Genomic DNA, 16,476 nt, shown 5'->3' with positions numbered 1-16,476 from the left:
TTGGATCTGTGGGAGCCTTGTAATGGACAGTTTATTATTGGTATGAAGTACTTCAGAAGAAGGGATGTTGTTCTTTTGAGGCATATTGAACTAGACCTGCTTGGTTGCATTCCCAGACCTGGATGGTCTTCTCAGCTTTATTTCTAGAGTTGTTTTATGTTTGTGTTACAGAGGAGAAACGATATACCTGTAGGTCATGTATTCATCCTCTTAATTTTAGTACAGAAAAACCATGACCTGATTGGCTTTTGTTAGGAACACAAACTATTTTGCTCCTTCTCCATGGCAGCTGTTTAGAAAAATTGTTTCTCGCTCATAGAAGCATGAATTGCAGGCTATGTTGCCTTTATTTCTAAAGCTTTTCCTGCAAATCTGGTCCTTGTCTTCCGTATTTATTATTATCTTCAACATCAGTATTTCTCATTTTTACTTTAGCCAACAACACCTCCATAAAATACTGCCTCAAGAGACCCAATTCCAGCTTATGTATGTTATCAGAATTTTGCCTTGGTTATTTTACATTCTGCTTATTTTTAGGTTTCACACTCCTGAAGTTGAAGTGCAACCCCTCCCCCTCTTTAAATGAGTTCACGATCATTCTGTTATTCAGACCGATCACTGCTCTATGATTCTCTGCCTTTGGGGCATATGCATTATTTGTTGAGCCAGTGACAACACTGGTACTATCACAAATGAGAACCACCCAGTAGACCCGCAGCATTGATCCAGGAAATAACATCCCCGTTTACAGCCTGTGTTGATGGTCTAAAATGGTTAGCATTATTTTTGTGACACCGTGTATTTTTAAATCCAGCTTCTTCACCCTTTCAGACTTCTGTATGCTAGGACTAGACATTACTACCTTACAAGCTGACAGTGAAGAATTTTTAACACCTGCAAACTATAGAGGCTGGAGAACAAAGAATACTTTTGGTTCAACGATGTAGTCTAATAGGGCTTTGTATAGCGGGTTTACCCATCAAGTATAAAGCTATTTTCTCATTTTCAGAGTTGCTATGAAAAAATAACATAGAACAACAGGAAGCTTCTGTTTTTCAGTGCTTTATTCATCAAGTCAGGAAGTGGTTTGATGTGTGTTCAGGCTTGGTGTTCAGTTATTTAGAAATTGTTTATCATGTGGTTTTTTGAACGAAGTAAGAAATCAGCTCTGTAGTCACAGTACTTCTCACTAAGCAGGTGAGCCTTCAGTTTGCAAGCGCATCACCTTTGAAATTTTGGTTTTCACAGCCTCTTCCAAGAAATGCTTTTATCAGTACTATATACTTAGAACAAACATAGAAATAAGTTTTCTATTAACTTTATCTTACCTCATGTTAGCTTTTTTTTTGTTTTGTTGGTTTTTTGTTTTTGTTTTAAAAATGTTTTTAAGCTTTTATTTAGAAAGGCTACCTAGTAAAATCACAACTACAAAGTGTGTGAGCTATAATCTAAGTACACAAACTAAATATTTAAAATGTCAAACAGATGTTTTCCACTGAAAAAATCTGCTTGGTTAAGACAGTTAAAAATGAGGGACTTCTTGGTGGTCCAGTGGGTAAGACTCTGTGCTCCCAGTGTAGGGGGCCCGGGTTCGATCCCTGGTCAGGAAACTAGATCCCACATGCATGCCGCAGCTGAGAGTTTGCATGCTGTAACTAAGAAGTCCGCATGCCACAACTAAAGAGCCTGCACGCTGCAGTGAAGATCCTGTGTGCCACAACTAAGACCCAGTGCAGTCTAAATAAATAAATTTTTTTTTAAAAAAAGACATTTAAAATGATAAAACCAAAGCACACAAAAAAAGTTCAGGAATAAGGCAAAACTACACCAAAGCCTTAAATCTGTTCATCTGAAAAGAAAGAAAAAGGAATATCTCCATGCCATCCCTAGCTTCATGCCACCATTCAGTAAACACTGACCATGGGTAAGAAGAGGGTGTCCTTAGCTGAGGTCAGTAACTCACCAGCTCTGATGTGGTTGGCAGGGTGCTCAGACTTCAGAACCATTGGAGAACCCAGGCAGTGACTCTGTTCATGTTAGCTTTTTGACGAGAGAATATCTGGCCCTGAAATCTGAACTTACGTGGCAGTTAAAAGGTGAATATACACTCAACTATGCACTTAGGATATTAATTTTAGATTATAAAAGTTAGTTAAAAATTACTTGAACACAAGAAATTTATTAATTCTGTAAGTGTATTTAAAAATTTAAATTTGACTGCCAAGAACATTAACTTATTTTGTTATTATGTAGCTACAACTGTGTAGCACTGTGGGTGCTTCTTTTTGCCTCAGAGACAGCTCTTAAAGTTGGTTACATGTTTCCACACTCAAGGTTCCATGACCGGCAAAGCCATTTTTATTATTCAGGATGTGTCAGAAGATGCAGAGTCCATTTTCTGTATATTATACACTCTGGAAGTTCTATTTCCATTTTAGCTCAGCTGGTATAGAAACTACCTGAGATGTCAGGAGCAGATTCATGATGCCAATATATCCCTTCTGTGCCACCTCCACCCCAACCCCTACCCCCTGCCCCAGTATCATCACTGCTACTTGCGATCATGGAGTCAGTCCTGGAGATAAGTTAAAAGTTACCAAACACTAACTTTACGAGGCTATATAATTTGGCCTAACACTCATCTGCAATATCTTGCTTAAAGAAAGATCCAAAGGATCTAAATAAATGTTGTTTGAAAAACATATGAACTTTCAAACCATAGGAAATAAAAATTGGCTTTATCACCATGGAGTTAAGCTTAAATTTTTTTTTTTGAAAATTGCTAATTTTAAGATAACCGTGCTTTGTAAAATGTGGGAATCCATTTCATACTATTGAATACTTCAGTTTTCACTTTTAGACATCTTTGCCAAATTTAAAAGATTCAGACACCGGAAGAGACCATTCTTTTGAAGAATTAATTTGTAATGGAGCAGAGAAGTCAATAGTTCAAGACAACAGAACTAGTATTAATATTAACATTTCAAAACTATTTGGTTATTAAAAGAGAAAATAATATCCATACATCTTGTAAACCTTAATGAGAAATCTCAGAGAAGCGGGGCAAATTGTGTAGAATGGGTATAAGAAAACAAGGAGAATTCTAAAGCAAGAGGCAGGTGGGTAAACAAGCAGCTGCTTCAGATACAGTAACTTAAAGAGCCGAGCCCTTCTGCCCAACCCTTGTGTAAAAAGTTACTATAGATATTTAGGATTTGGAAACTGGTTGTATTAAGAAACAGGATATATTTTGAAACAGTGTCTTTTCTAGTTGAATAATGCCTAGCATATAGCAAAGAAACAATTAAGTTATATCCCCCCATTGTATTTTAAGAAATGAGATGGTGTGATATGAAAAAAATCTCTGAATTCAGATGTCAGTTTCCACCCTCTAGCTGCTACTTAATTCTGAAATTTGGGGCAGATCACTAAGCCTGTCTGAGTTACCATATCTTCAAGATAAACGAAAACTTCCTACTCTGTGGGACTTTTAAGGTTAAAATGAGGTCGTATATGCAGAGTTAAAACAGTTAATTATTCTTGCTGCTGGTTGGATTGAACAGAACGGTCCTATGGACAGTACATTGTGAATTATGTCTATTTAGTTTCTAGGACAGCACCAGGGACCGGTTTTGTGGAAGACAGTTTTTCCAAGGTGGGGGCATGGGTGGTGGTGGTGGGGAATGGTTCATGCGGTCATGCGAGCCAGCAAGCAATGGGGAGCAGCAGACGAAGCTTCGCTTGCTCACCCTCTGCTCACCTCTTCCTAACAGGCCGAGGACCCAGGGGTTGGGGACCCCTGTTCTAGGATAAAATGATATTTTATAACTTGAGTAAGTATGTGGATTTAATAGTGAGAGAATAAATTAAATCTTTAAAGTTGTGATTTTAAAACTACAAAATCAACAGAGCAGCGAGAAAGGGGCAAAATCAGCTCATCTTATTTTAATTTGAAGAAGGAGACTATGCCAACTCTAATGCTTTGCCTTTTTTCGTTTGTTTTAAAGAGAAGAGAACGGACAGCAATGGTAGAGTATATTTTGTCAACCACAATACTCGTATTACACAATGGGAAGACCCCAGAAATCAAGGGTAAGAACTTGCAGTTATTAGTGTATAGATAACTTCTTAAAGATTGTACCCTATTTCCAACTCAGTTATGAAAAAGATCAAACCTACATATTCTTTCCCCAAAGGCCTTAATTACCCATATACCTGTTTGTTACTAAGGCCAGATTACTAATTCTGAAGTGGGGTTTTGCAACCTGACATCTCTGGAATTCAGGGAGTAGATGACTTAGAGGGGAAAAATACATATTCATTTTCAGTAACCTTTACCTGAAACTGAGTGTTCTTTCCATTATGATTGAGGCCACAACCATAATATTAGAACTAACAATGCCTAGGACTTTGCCACCAGTAGAAATCACAGGTTTTTAATATCTTTCTGCAGTTGTTGCAGATATCTCAATATATTGTTTACACACATCATTATAAGAACTTGCTAGTTAATAAGCCACTAAAGAGATACATTATTTATTATAAGTTTGGCTTTTTAATATTTATTATGTATATGTAATTGTTTTTCTTTATAACATTATGTGATAGTGTATGTATTAGTTTGCTAGAGCTGCTTTAACAAAGTACCACAAACTGAGTGACTTAAACAACAGAAACTTGTCTTATACATATTTTAGGAAGCTAGATAGAAGTTCAAGGTCAAGGTGTCAGCAGAGCTATGCTCCCTCTGAAGGCACTAGGAAAGGATGTGTTCCAGGTCTCTCTTCTATCTTTGATAGTTCCTTGGCTTGTGCAGCGTACCTCCAGTGGCATTCTTCCTGTATGCATGTCTCAAGGTCCAAATTTCCCCCTTTAATAAGGACATTGATCATACTGGATTAATGGCCCACCTTATTCCAGCATGATCTCATCTAATTACATCTTTAACAACCCTGTTTCCAAATAAGGTTGCATTCTGAGGTACTGAGGGTTAGGATTTCAGCAGAAGAATTTGTGGGTTGACACAGTTCAGCCCATAGCAGTATGTAATGCTATGTGTTTATCAGATTTCCAAAGGGTTCCATTCTGCAGGGAATTTGGTAAGCTATATAGTCAGAAGGCACAGTCCCCACAAAATTGTCCTCACTTAAGACATCAGGCACAAGCTGGGAGGTCTCCAAGACTACTCTCACTTCAGACTGACTGACTACAAATTTAAGGTGTCTACCCAACCACTTTCAGGTTCAATAACTCACTAGAGAGACTAGAACTCTCTGAAACCTCTTATACTCACAGCGTCCTTTATTACAGGGAAAGGATACAAACTAGAACCAACAGAAGGAAGAGATGTATAGGGCAGAATCTTAGAGGGTTCCAAATGCCCAGAATTGATGTGGAACAGTATGTGTTGAGTATTGCCAACCAGGGAATCTCACCCTAGTCTCTAGTATCCAGAGTTTTTACTGGGGCTCCATCATGTACTGCCTGCATAGCTAACCTTTAGTTTCCAGCTCTTCCCCACAGTTTGGGCTAATACCTATAGTGTCTAGTTACTCCAGAGGTTAGAGCTGATATGGCATATTCCAAAGCCTCCCTCATAAATCACAGGATTGACAGTCTGGTGTTCGAAGCCCCTAAGCAAACAAAGATACACTTGACAGGCAGGACATTCCAGAGGCCTAGAGATCATCTCCCAGTAGCTGAGGGCAGAGGTCTGACCTCTGTTTGGGCATGATTAAATCTTCACATCTACCATAGGTCAGAGTTTTAAGAACCTCTATTTTAAAGGTGTGCTTTAAATTTAAAATCCATTTCTGGGTGCCAGCAAATCACAACATTTTATGGAGTTATGGTATTTAACTTAAATATTTTCAATTTCTTAAAAAGGAATAATTAAGAATTTTATAGGTAACATTTCTGATTTCTCTTTAAAATTCTATCACTAAGGATAGAATAGACCATGTCACCTTTCTGTAATTTGCTACCATTTTTTGTTCCCCCTTGGACCTTTAAAGTTTCAGACCTAAAGTCCGAATCATATTTTTATAAATAATACAAATGACCCAGTTCTATCCAATTTCTTTTCAAGAAAACAACTTGTTACTGAGCCCATCTTGCAAATATGATTACAACAAATGAGAAGTGTTATCTTCTTAAATTTTTAGTAGTCTGTTTTTTCTGACATTTGTATTTAGTTCTGTAAATATAGTTAAATGTTCTTAGCTTTTTGACATAGTTCACAAAGTACTGTTCTAGGCAATGGTTCTAAGCCTTTTGTTCTTCTGAAGTACACTTGAGGAAAGTGACACTCCTGTCAGCAGTAGTGGCTCTCTAAAACAGTGAGATTAAATGCCTCTAACCCTTCCTTTTCTTCCTTTCTGATGTGAACTTGAACATTTCCATTGCTTTGCCTGCCTTCTCACCAAACCCACCAGATGAGAAAAATGAAACTGTAGAATAGAGAAAAATGAACTGGAAAATATGGATGAAACTTGGAACACTGAAGTTTAGAGAGATTAAGCAAATAATCAAATAATACCTAAAGATAGGTATTAAGGAAGTGGGTAGGAATACTCCATTAAGAACATTTGAGTTGCCTTAACAGGAATAATAGAGATTCTGGACAAGGCGAAAGGCTTCACTTGGAGGTTTGACAGACCGTGTCTTGTTTAGGGAAATGGTGAGTAGGCGTACACTACACAGGGTTCATGGAAAGGAGTTGGAGGTAGAGTGCAGACGTAAAACTGAAAGGAAACATAGAGGGTAGAGTATCGAGACAGTGAGGGCCAAATGGAGGACTTTAGGTCTTATAATTGGTTAGTGGTGAATAGTGAGATCACTTTTAGAAGAGAACGAATTTGTTCAGATCTCCGTTTTAGTACTCTGTCAGCAATGTGAAATATGAGTATAGGACCAGAGTGAGACTAGAGGCAGCAAAACCAGTTAGACTGCTGTTATGAAAGTTTAAAAGAGAGATGAATAAAGCCAGAGTAAGGATGGTTGGTGCTGGTGATTGAAAACAGTGATGAACATGAAGACTTCTAAGGCAGAATTGGGAGAACTTGGTTACTATGAGATGTTTAGGCAGGTAGGGAATACAGGCAAAGTAGATGGAAGAAGACTGGTGGTTGATGGACCTGTTGACATGTTTAACATGCTTGAAGGATTTTAGTAAACAGCCGGAAAATACTGGACTAAATGGTTTTCTAGAAGATTTCTACCGCCTGTATGGGTATTTTTAGTTTCTGTACTTGGCAAACAAGGAATTCTTTAACATTTTTTATTTGTTTATATATGTTTCTGTGTTTTATATAGTCAATTAAATGAAAAGCCCTTACCTGAAGGCTGGGAAATGAGGTTCACAGTAGATGGAATTCCATATTTTGTGGACCACAATAGAAGAACAACCACCTATATAGATCCCCGCACTGGAAAATCTGCCTTGTAAGTTTTCTAAATGTTTTGATTAAAAGTAAAACTGATTCCTAAGACTTTGATATAAAGATCTCAATTACCAAAGAGTGCAATTCTTACTATTTCTTGAGGTGGCTTGCCTGTAGGTCTCTGATCACTAAATGTTTTGTATTTCCATTAGCTTCTTGAATATATTCTCCTAGAGACTTTCCACGTTTGTTACCATCTATTCACAGCATTAAATGAGAATGTTTAGAAATTAGCAGTACAGTACTGCTCACCAATTAATCCCTGATTTCTGATACCTACTTTCTTTCATTTCTATCACCTTTTAACTTGAAAACTCCCATTACTTTTTCTTTTCCATTTTTGAAAAGTAACTGTGTTTTGTTGATTTGCTTAATATGTTTTGTTTAGGGTTTTTTTTTTAAATTATGGTCAAATAGACATAACAAAGTTGACCATTTTAGGTGTATATCTTAGTGGTGTTAAGTACACTTATTGCTGTGCAGCCATCACCACGATCCATCCCCATACCCACAAACTTTTTTTTTTTTTTTTGTGGTACGCGGGCCTCTCACTGTTGTGGCCTCTCCCATTGCGGAGCACAGGCTCCAGATGCGCAGGCTCAGCAGCCATGGCTCACGGGCCTAGCCGCTCTGCGGCATGTGGGATCTTCCCGGACCGGGGCACAAACCCATGTCCCCTGCATCGGCAGGCGGACTCTCAACCACTGCGCCACCAGGGAAGCCCTCATTTCTTTTTAAGACTGAATAATACTGCATTTTATGTATTACCATATTTTGTGTATACGTGTGGTTCATGGACATTTGAGTTGTTGCCACCTTTCAGCTATTGTGAATGATGCTGTGAACATGAGGGTACAAATATCTATTCAAGTTCTTGCTTTCAGTTCTTTTGTGTATATATTCAGAATTAGAATTGTTGAATCAAATGATAATTCTGTGGGTTTTTTTGAGATGTTGCCATACTGTTTTCCACAGTGAATGTACCACTTTACGTTCTCACTGATAGAGCACATGGGTTCCAGTTCTTCCACATCCATACCAACAGTTGTTACTCTGTGTGTGTGTGTGTGTGTGTGTGTGTGTGTGTGTGTGATGCCATCCTAATTAGTATGAAATGGTATCTCATTGTGGTTTGTATTTCTCTAATGATTCATGATGTTAAGCATCTTTTCATGTGCTTATTGACCATTTTTTATATCTTAGAACAAATGTCTATTACAATCCTTTACCCTTTTTTTTTTTTTTTTTTTTTTTTTTTGCGGTACACGGGCCTCTCACTGTTGTGGCCTCTCCCATTGCGGAGCACAGCTCCGGACGCGCAGGCTCAGCAGCCATGGCTCACGCGCCCAGCCACTCCGCGGCATGTGGGATCTTCCCGGACCGGGGCACGAACCCATGTCCCCTGCATCAGCAGGCGGACTCTCAACCACTGCGCCACCAGGGAAGCCCCTTTGCCCATTTTTTATTTATTTATTTATTTATTTATTTATTTATTTATCTATCTATCTATCTATCTATCTATTTATTTATTTATTTATTTCTGGGTGTGTTGGGTCTTCGTTTCCGTGTGAGGGCTTTCTCTAGTTGCGGCGAGTGGGGGCCACTCTTCATCGCAGTGCGTGGGCCTCTCATTATCGCGGCCTCTCTTGTTGCAGAGCACAGGCTCCAGACGTGCACGCTCAGTAGTTGTGACTCACGGGCCTAGTTGCTCTGCTGCACGTGGGATCCTCCCAGACCAGGGCTCGAACCCGTGTCCCCTGCATTGGCAGGCAGATTCTTAACCACTGCGCCACCAGGGAAGCCCCTTTGCCCATTTTTGAATCAGGTTGTTTTTTGTTGAGCTTTAGAAGTTCTCTGTATATTCTGGATATTAATCCCTATCAGATATGTCATTTACAAATAGTTTCTCCCATTCTGTGTATTTCCTAAGCATTTCATAGCTTTAGCTCTTACATTTAGACCTTGGATTCATTTTCAGTTAATTTTTGTAAATGGTTTTAGTAAGGGTTCAACTTCATTCTTTTGCAAGTGGATATCCAGTTTTGCCAGCACCATTTGTTTAGTGGTCTTGGCACCCTTGTCAAAAACTATTTGACCATATATGTGAAGGTTGATTCCTGGCCTTTCTGTTCTGTTTTTCTGTATGTCTGTGTTTATTCCAGCACCACACTGTTTTGACTGCTGTAGCTTTTACTAAATTTTGAAATCAGGAAATGTGAGTCCTCCAACTTTGTTCTTTTTTGAGATTGTTTTGGCTTTTCAGGGTCCTTTTGAGATTCCATTGAACTTTAGAATGGGTTTTTCTATTTCTGCAAAAAAAAAAAAAAAAAAAGCAAAGACATTGGGATTTTGATACGGATTGCATTGAAGTTTTCTTTGGTTAGTGTTGACACCTTAACAATATTAAGTCTTCTAATCCATGAACATAAGCTGTCTTTACATTTATTTGTCTTTATTTTCTTCCAACAATGTTCTATAGTTTTCATTGTGCAAGTCTTTTACCCCGTTGGTTAAATTGATTCCTAAGTGTTTTATTGTTTTTGATGCTATTTGTAAATGGAATTGTTTTGTAAAATTTCCTTTTCAGATTGTTGATTGTTAGTGTATAGGATTTTTGTGTGCTTTGTGTTCTACTTTGTTGAATTTACTTACTAGTTCTAACAGGTTTTTTCGTCTGGCGTCTTTAGGGTTTTTTATATTTAAGATCATATCATCTTCAAACAGAAATGTTTTCTTCTTCCTTTCCAATTTGGATGCCTTTTCTTTTTCTTGCCTAATTGCTCTGGCTAGAACTTCCCATACTGTGTTGAAAAGAAGTGATGAAAGCAGGCAACCTTGCCTTGTTCCAGATCTTAGAGGGAAAGCTTTCATTCTTCCACCATTGAATGTGATGTGAGCTGTGGGATTTTCATGTATAGCTTTTATTATGTTGAGTTGGTTTCCTTCTAGTTGGTTGAATGTTTTTTATCATAAAAGGATATTGAATTTTGTTGAATGCTTTTTTGCATCATTTGAGATGATCGTGTGGTTTTTTTCCCCTTATTAATGTGTGGTGTATTACATTGACTTTTCATATGTTAAATCATCCTTGCATTCCAGAGATAAATTCCACTTGGTCAAAAGGATTAAAATGTTAATCCTTTTAATATACTCCTGAATTCAATTTACTAGTATTTTTTTTAGGATTCTTGCATCTATGTTCATAAGACAGATTGGTCTGTAGTTTTTCTCTTTTTAATTTTGTTAAGCACATTATAAACATACTTTTTAATTTTTTTATTTTAATGAAGTTGTACTCGACATACAATATTGTTTCATTTGTACAATGCAGTTTTGTTTTCATGTAGCACCTTTGTCTGGCTTTAATTTCAGGACATTGCTGACTCTCGTTACTTTTTGTTTGTTTGTTTGTTTGTTTGCGGTACGCGGGCCTCTCACTGTTGTGGCCTCTCCTGTTGCAGAGCACAGGCTCCGGACGCGCCGGCTCAGCGGCCATGGCTCACGGGCCTAGCCGCTCCGCGGCATGTGGGATCTTCCCAGACCAGGGCACTAACCCATGTCCCCTGCATCGGCAGGCGGACTCTCAACCACTGCGCCACCAGGAAGCCCGTTGTTACTTTTTTTAATATGCAGAAAATATAAAATTAAACTTTCATGTTTCAAACAGAAACTAGGAATTCAGGCCAATTAGGTATTAATGAAATTAGATATGTAATAAATTACAAACAGATACTGTTGTATCATTAATCTTAGTTACAATTAAGTTTGGGCACATATAGCAGAAAACCCCAAAACAATAGAGGCTTGTATGAAACAGAAGTATATTTCTCTCCATCATTAAAAAATAGTCCAGTGAGACTTAAATAGCACAATACTGAATAATCCATGGCTCAAAGAAGTGCCTCACTAGAAATAAGGAAATTTTTTTTACTTTATGATAATAAAAGCAAAATATCACAATTTGTGGGATTTAACAAAAGTAGTCTTGGAGGAAGACTTAATTGCTTTAAAGGACTAGATTAGAAAATAGGGTGTAAAATCATTGATCCCTGCTTCCACCTTCAGAAGCTAGAAATAGAAAAGTTAATTAAATACAAAATAAGCGTAAAAGCAGAAGCCAGTGAAATGGAAATGAAAGAACAGAAAAATCAAAGCTACAAGTTGGGTCTTCAAAAATTTAATAATAGTGGTAACCCCTAGTAAACTTGAGAGAAAAAAAGAGAAAAACTGGGAAATGTAGTCTGCCCAAGTAAATCTCAAGATTCTGTTAAGGACAAAGGAGAGAATGGATTCAAGAATAGACACCATTCTCAGACAGAACCTCCTTTACCTAGTCCTGTTATATTTGGCTGTATGTAAGAGAGAATCTCACAACAAGGGCTTTAAAAAGATCAAAGTTTATTTCTGTTTCTTACTTAAAAATAGTCATGGGAATTTTTTTTTTTTAAGGTGGTGTTAGGAGTATGCTGTACTAGGGCATTTTTGTATTTGACTATTGAGTTCTTAGGGAGTGTGGTATTGTGTTTTCCTTCGATATTTTATCTTACAAGAAGCTATATATGTCATATTAACATTCTTCCTCAGAGACAATGGACCCCAGATAGCCTATGTACGGGACTTCAAGGCAAAGGTTCAGTATTTCCGGTTCTGGTGTCAGGTTAGTATTGGGACTGTATTTCTGTACTCCTTTTATTATGTTGCTTACACAGTCAGTGATTGTGAAAATAATTAACCTGTAGAAAAAAGAGGTAAAATGGAAGCATTGAAATTTTTCTCCTATTTTTAGGTCAAAGAAATAGATTTATCCCTTAGATAATTTATGGTTTCTCTTGTCCAGAAGAATAAATTTGAAACCATTTGAATAAGGAAACATTGCTACTCATTACAGTACTCATTATTTTTAGATTGGAGAAATCTTCAAACAAATGAGTTAAAACATTTCTGATGTGTAAATTATAACCAGCTCCTTTCATATCTAGCATTTGATTGATATAAATGACGTTGATAGATCCGTACATATGTATCACTTTGATAGATACATTAGTACATATATATGGTTATATTCAGAGTATGTTTAATAACAGACGTGATCAGTTATTTCTGATGTATTATAAATGTTTACTGAATTAATGATTTCTTTATGGGGTCTAAATAAAATTAATGGACTAGTCAAAGTGTTACTATGATGAATATTTTTAAACTTCAAACTCTTGTACTGGGCCTGTGCAAGCAAAAAGAATTTGAATTAGCTTTTTGAAAATTTAAAGATTTGTTTGACTCATTAAGTAATCACTGTGCATACGACATCTTGCTTTCTTCTGTTTCTTATGTATCAGATGATCTATAATTAGCATGAATACTCACAAATGCATGGTTAAACATTATTAAATAAAAGTTCATATTCATAGTCTACTTGTTACTGTAAGCAAAAAAGTAAGTAAAATTTTACCCTTTTGGTTTTTTGATAGGCCATTTTAATGGTGAGAGTTGACTTAAGACATTCTTATATTTCAGCAACTGGCCATGCCACAGCACATAAAGATTACAGTGACAAGAAAAACATTGTTTGAGGATTCCTTTCAGCAGGTACTGTTTCATCCACTTAATGGTTTGCCCCCTGGCTTCCAGCCCAAAACCTTTTGGTGCTAGCAGTTCAAACACTTCAGAACTTTTTGAGATGGAGTCCTTGAATTTTTTAAGTCTAATCTCATTGCCAGCTAGCTACCTTAGTACTTAAAATTTAGGAAAATACAGATAGCTTTGTGTGTGTGTTTTGTGTATGTGTATGTTCTGTGCTTTTGAAATGTCAGAGTAACTTAGTATTAGTTTCAGGTTTCCATTTCTAAGCTCAGTGTTTGATTTGAAATAGATATTTAAGTAAAAAAATAGGCTTTTGGTAGACAAAAGTCTGGAAGTACTATATGAACATACTGGATACAGATAGAAAAAGAGAGGAGAAGACTTTGTTTTGTTTTTTGGTTTTTTTTTTTGCGATACGCGGGCCTCTCACTGTTGTGGCCCCTCCTGCTGCGGAGCACAGGCTCCGGATGCGCAGGCTCAGTGGCCATGGTTCTCCGGCCCAGCTGCTCCGTGCCATGTGGGATCTTCCCAGACCGGGGCACGAACCCACGTCCCCTGCATCGGCAGGCGGACTCTCAACCACTGCGCCACGAGGGAAGCCCAAGACTTTGTTTTTATACTTCTGTATTGCTTGCATTTTTATAATCATATTTACTCCTATAATTTAAAGAATTTTTTTTTTTTTTTTTTTTTTTTTGCGGTATGCGGGCCTCTCACTGTTGTGGCCTCTCCCGTTGCGGAGCACAGGCTCCGGACGCGCAGGCCCAGCGGCCATGGCTCACGGGCCCAGCCGCTCCGCGGCATGTGGGATCCTCCCAGACCGGGGCACGAACCCGTATCCCCTGCATCGGCAGGCGGACTCCCAACCACTGCGCCACCAGGGAGGCCCTAAAGAATTTTTTATGTAGTAAAAAATGTAATTGGTCATTGATGACAATATCTAAAAATAATGTTTTCAGGAGTAGTCAACAAATGTTTTAGCTGTCCTCAGAACCTGAGTTAATTTACTACTTAACCTTTATTTTACAACTTTGTTTACCAACCAACTACAGCTAAGTATTAAGTGATTTTGATATATTAAAATGACCAGTGGAAAAAAATGTCTTAATATGCAGACATCCAGTGCGTCCTTGTTTTAATGGCCAGATGTGGTTGTGATTCTTTATTATCAAACCCTTATGATAATTTTGGTAGCTACAGCTTTGAGAAGTGCTAAACCGAATGCAAAGGGAAAAGAGATTGTCTGAGATAGTTGACAATAGCTGTCTACTTACTTTCAGAAACAATTATATATATTCTTTACTAATGGGACTTCAGTTATTAACATTGAAGGGAAATGCCAGTTGGCATCCTGCTAAGTAGGAGCAGATATTTTTTTAGGAGCAGAGCTTGACTAAGGCCACTTAGAGAATTATGAGTCATTCTCTTGATCTGATGTAAGCAAGGCTCCAAGGCCATTCTCTACCCCGTGATTACCTATTTCACTATGCAGTCACTGAGTAGTCAGTCTCTGGTGGGCCAGTTTCTTGGAGCATAACTTGCCGATAGCAGTGCTGAAAAGATGCGAACATGAGTAAATGTCCCTTTAGCTATTGATACCTAGAGACTTTCGCAGAATGACAGACCAGATGGTGCTAAAACGGTTTTTAAAAATTGTCACCCTAAACTCTACATCCATCCAATAAATGTGAAATAAAAAGAGAAAAACTTGATTGCTTTGGAAGAGTGACATATAGCAAAATTAGCATCAGATTTTCTTCATAGCATTTGGATAAAGTTGTTTGGGGTAGTAAGTGTTTTTCTTGACACAGCACAACTGCTTATGGGGGAAATTGCAGGAGAAACATTTCTTTTTTTCCTTCATATTAGGCATTTGGTAAAAGGTATTATTTCAAGGTTTTTTTTTCCGGGGGGACAGCAAGCGAGATCAGGGACAGCCTTGCGGTTTGGGGAGCAGCCACAGGGACAAGGAATAGCCAGAAGGAACAAGAAATGAACAAAAAGGATAATTTTAACTTATAACATTTCTCATTTGAGTTGCTATATTTCTAGCCTATAGTGTTGTAGAATACTTGTCATAAGTACTGATTTTTTTGTTACATCTGACATTTTCTTGTTTGAGTGGGATATGAATTCATGAAAGTGTGGGAACTGAAAGAGCCCTAGCATAAGCAGGTCACTTACTGAGCCTCTCTGGATATTTAAATGTGATTGTTCATTCTTATCCTTTCATGAAATAGAATCATTGTATGGACTTTATTCTCTCCAGGCCCTGTAATTTTTTTTCCTAAGAGTAATTAATGTTTGTAATCTTCTACAGGCCCAATTTTGGGCAAGTAATTAAATACTTTTAAAAAGCAAGAACCCAAATGACCTCTTCACTGTAACTCAGTAATGGTACTGTCCTTCAAATATGAAGATGATCTTATTAGCCACTGTAGTAGAATACAAAATTTGAGTAGTTTTTCCAGGTTTCCACTGAGAATGAGTTTTCAAATTAACTATATTTTATCTGCAGCCTCTGTTTTTCATTTCCAAGTTAGCCAGTTAGTTATTATGTGTACCTTTTGGCTATATAATAAACCCAAACCTACCCAAACTAAAAAGGACCTAAGCTCTGCTCATGGTCACAGTTACTCTGCTCTAAGCAAATGAGAGAAGGAACTTTGTCAGTAGTAGGATCATTTAAAAGAAAATTATATATGTATAAAATATACAGAAATATAGATATGTATAATTTATAAAACATTATGAAATTTTAATGTATTTTCTATATGTGTGGTGTTGACCAAACCACAGACACCATTCTATGTCATGGGGAATTTAAGTTACTTATAATGCAGGAGATTTCTAACCTGGAAGTAAGTGGTATAAGGTGTTTCTACTTTTACCGATTCTTTTACTTCCTCTTTTTTTTTTTTTCTTCGTAGATAATGAGCTTCAGTCCCCAAGATCTGCGAAGACGTTTGTGGGTGATTTTTCCAGGAGAAGAAGGTTTAGATTATGGAGGTGTAGCAAGGTAGTGATAATATGAATACTCAGAACTTAGTTCCTTTCCTCCAAAGGTATCATTACACTTTGCTTGCAAGTATTATTTTCTCAATTTTCTGTTTCAGGAAAATGAAATATAGCAAATTTTTGTACCTTTATTAATGTTGCAGTTATAAAATTTCAAGAAACATTAATTCAGCACTTTCTAAGGTACTGCTAGTTGATTTCACCCACACCACTCCTTTAATCCTCAGGATAACTCTGTGAGAGAATTTTGCAGGTAATAATGAGGTTTAGGGACTCACCAAAGACACATAACTAAGTTGTAGAGCCTGGTTGCAAGCTTTACATCATCAAACAAGAAGCCAGTGTTCAGTCCACCACCTCGTATCTGTTCCACAGAACATACAAGGCCCTATAGTGTTCAGGTCACTTTCCCCATCACAGATTCCTGATAGAGATA

General features: G+C 37.4%; 1 protein-coding gene across 1 annotated transcript in view; it reads left to right on the top strand.

Moving 5' to 3' along the window:
• Positions 1-16,476, top strand: part of ITCH (itchy E3 ubiquitin protein ligase) — a 120,924-nt gene that overhangs the window by 84,212 nt on the left and 20,236 nt on the right. Inside the window, exons 13-17 of the mRNA XM_060119851.1 lie at positions 4,008-4,092; positions 7,315-7,443; positions 12,027-12,099; positions 12,957-13,028; positions 15,953-16,041. Of these exons, the coding sequence (XP_059975834.1) occupies positions 4,008-4,092; positions 7,315-7,443; positions 12,027-12,099; positions 12,957-13,028; positions 15,953-16,041 (448 nt within the window). The remainder of the gene's footprint in view (positions 1-4,007; positions 4,093-7,314; positions 7,444-12,026; positions 12,100-12,956; positions 13,029-15,952; positions 16,042-16,476) is intronic.

This window comes from Mesoplodon densirostris, chromosome 16 (genome assembly GCF_025265405.1).
Source record: "Mesoplodon densirostris isolate mMesDen1 chromosome 16, mMesDen1 primary haplotype, whole genome shotgun sequence".
Lineage (NCBI taxonomy): Eukaryota > Metazoa > Chordata > Mammalia > Artiodactyla > Ziphiidae > Mesoplodon > Mesoplodon densirostris.
This window is presented reverse-complemented; position numbering and strand designations above follow the sequence as displayed.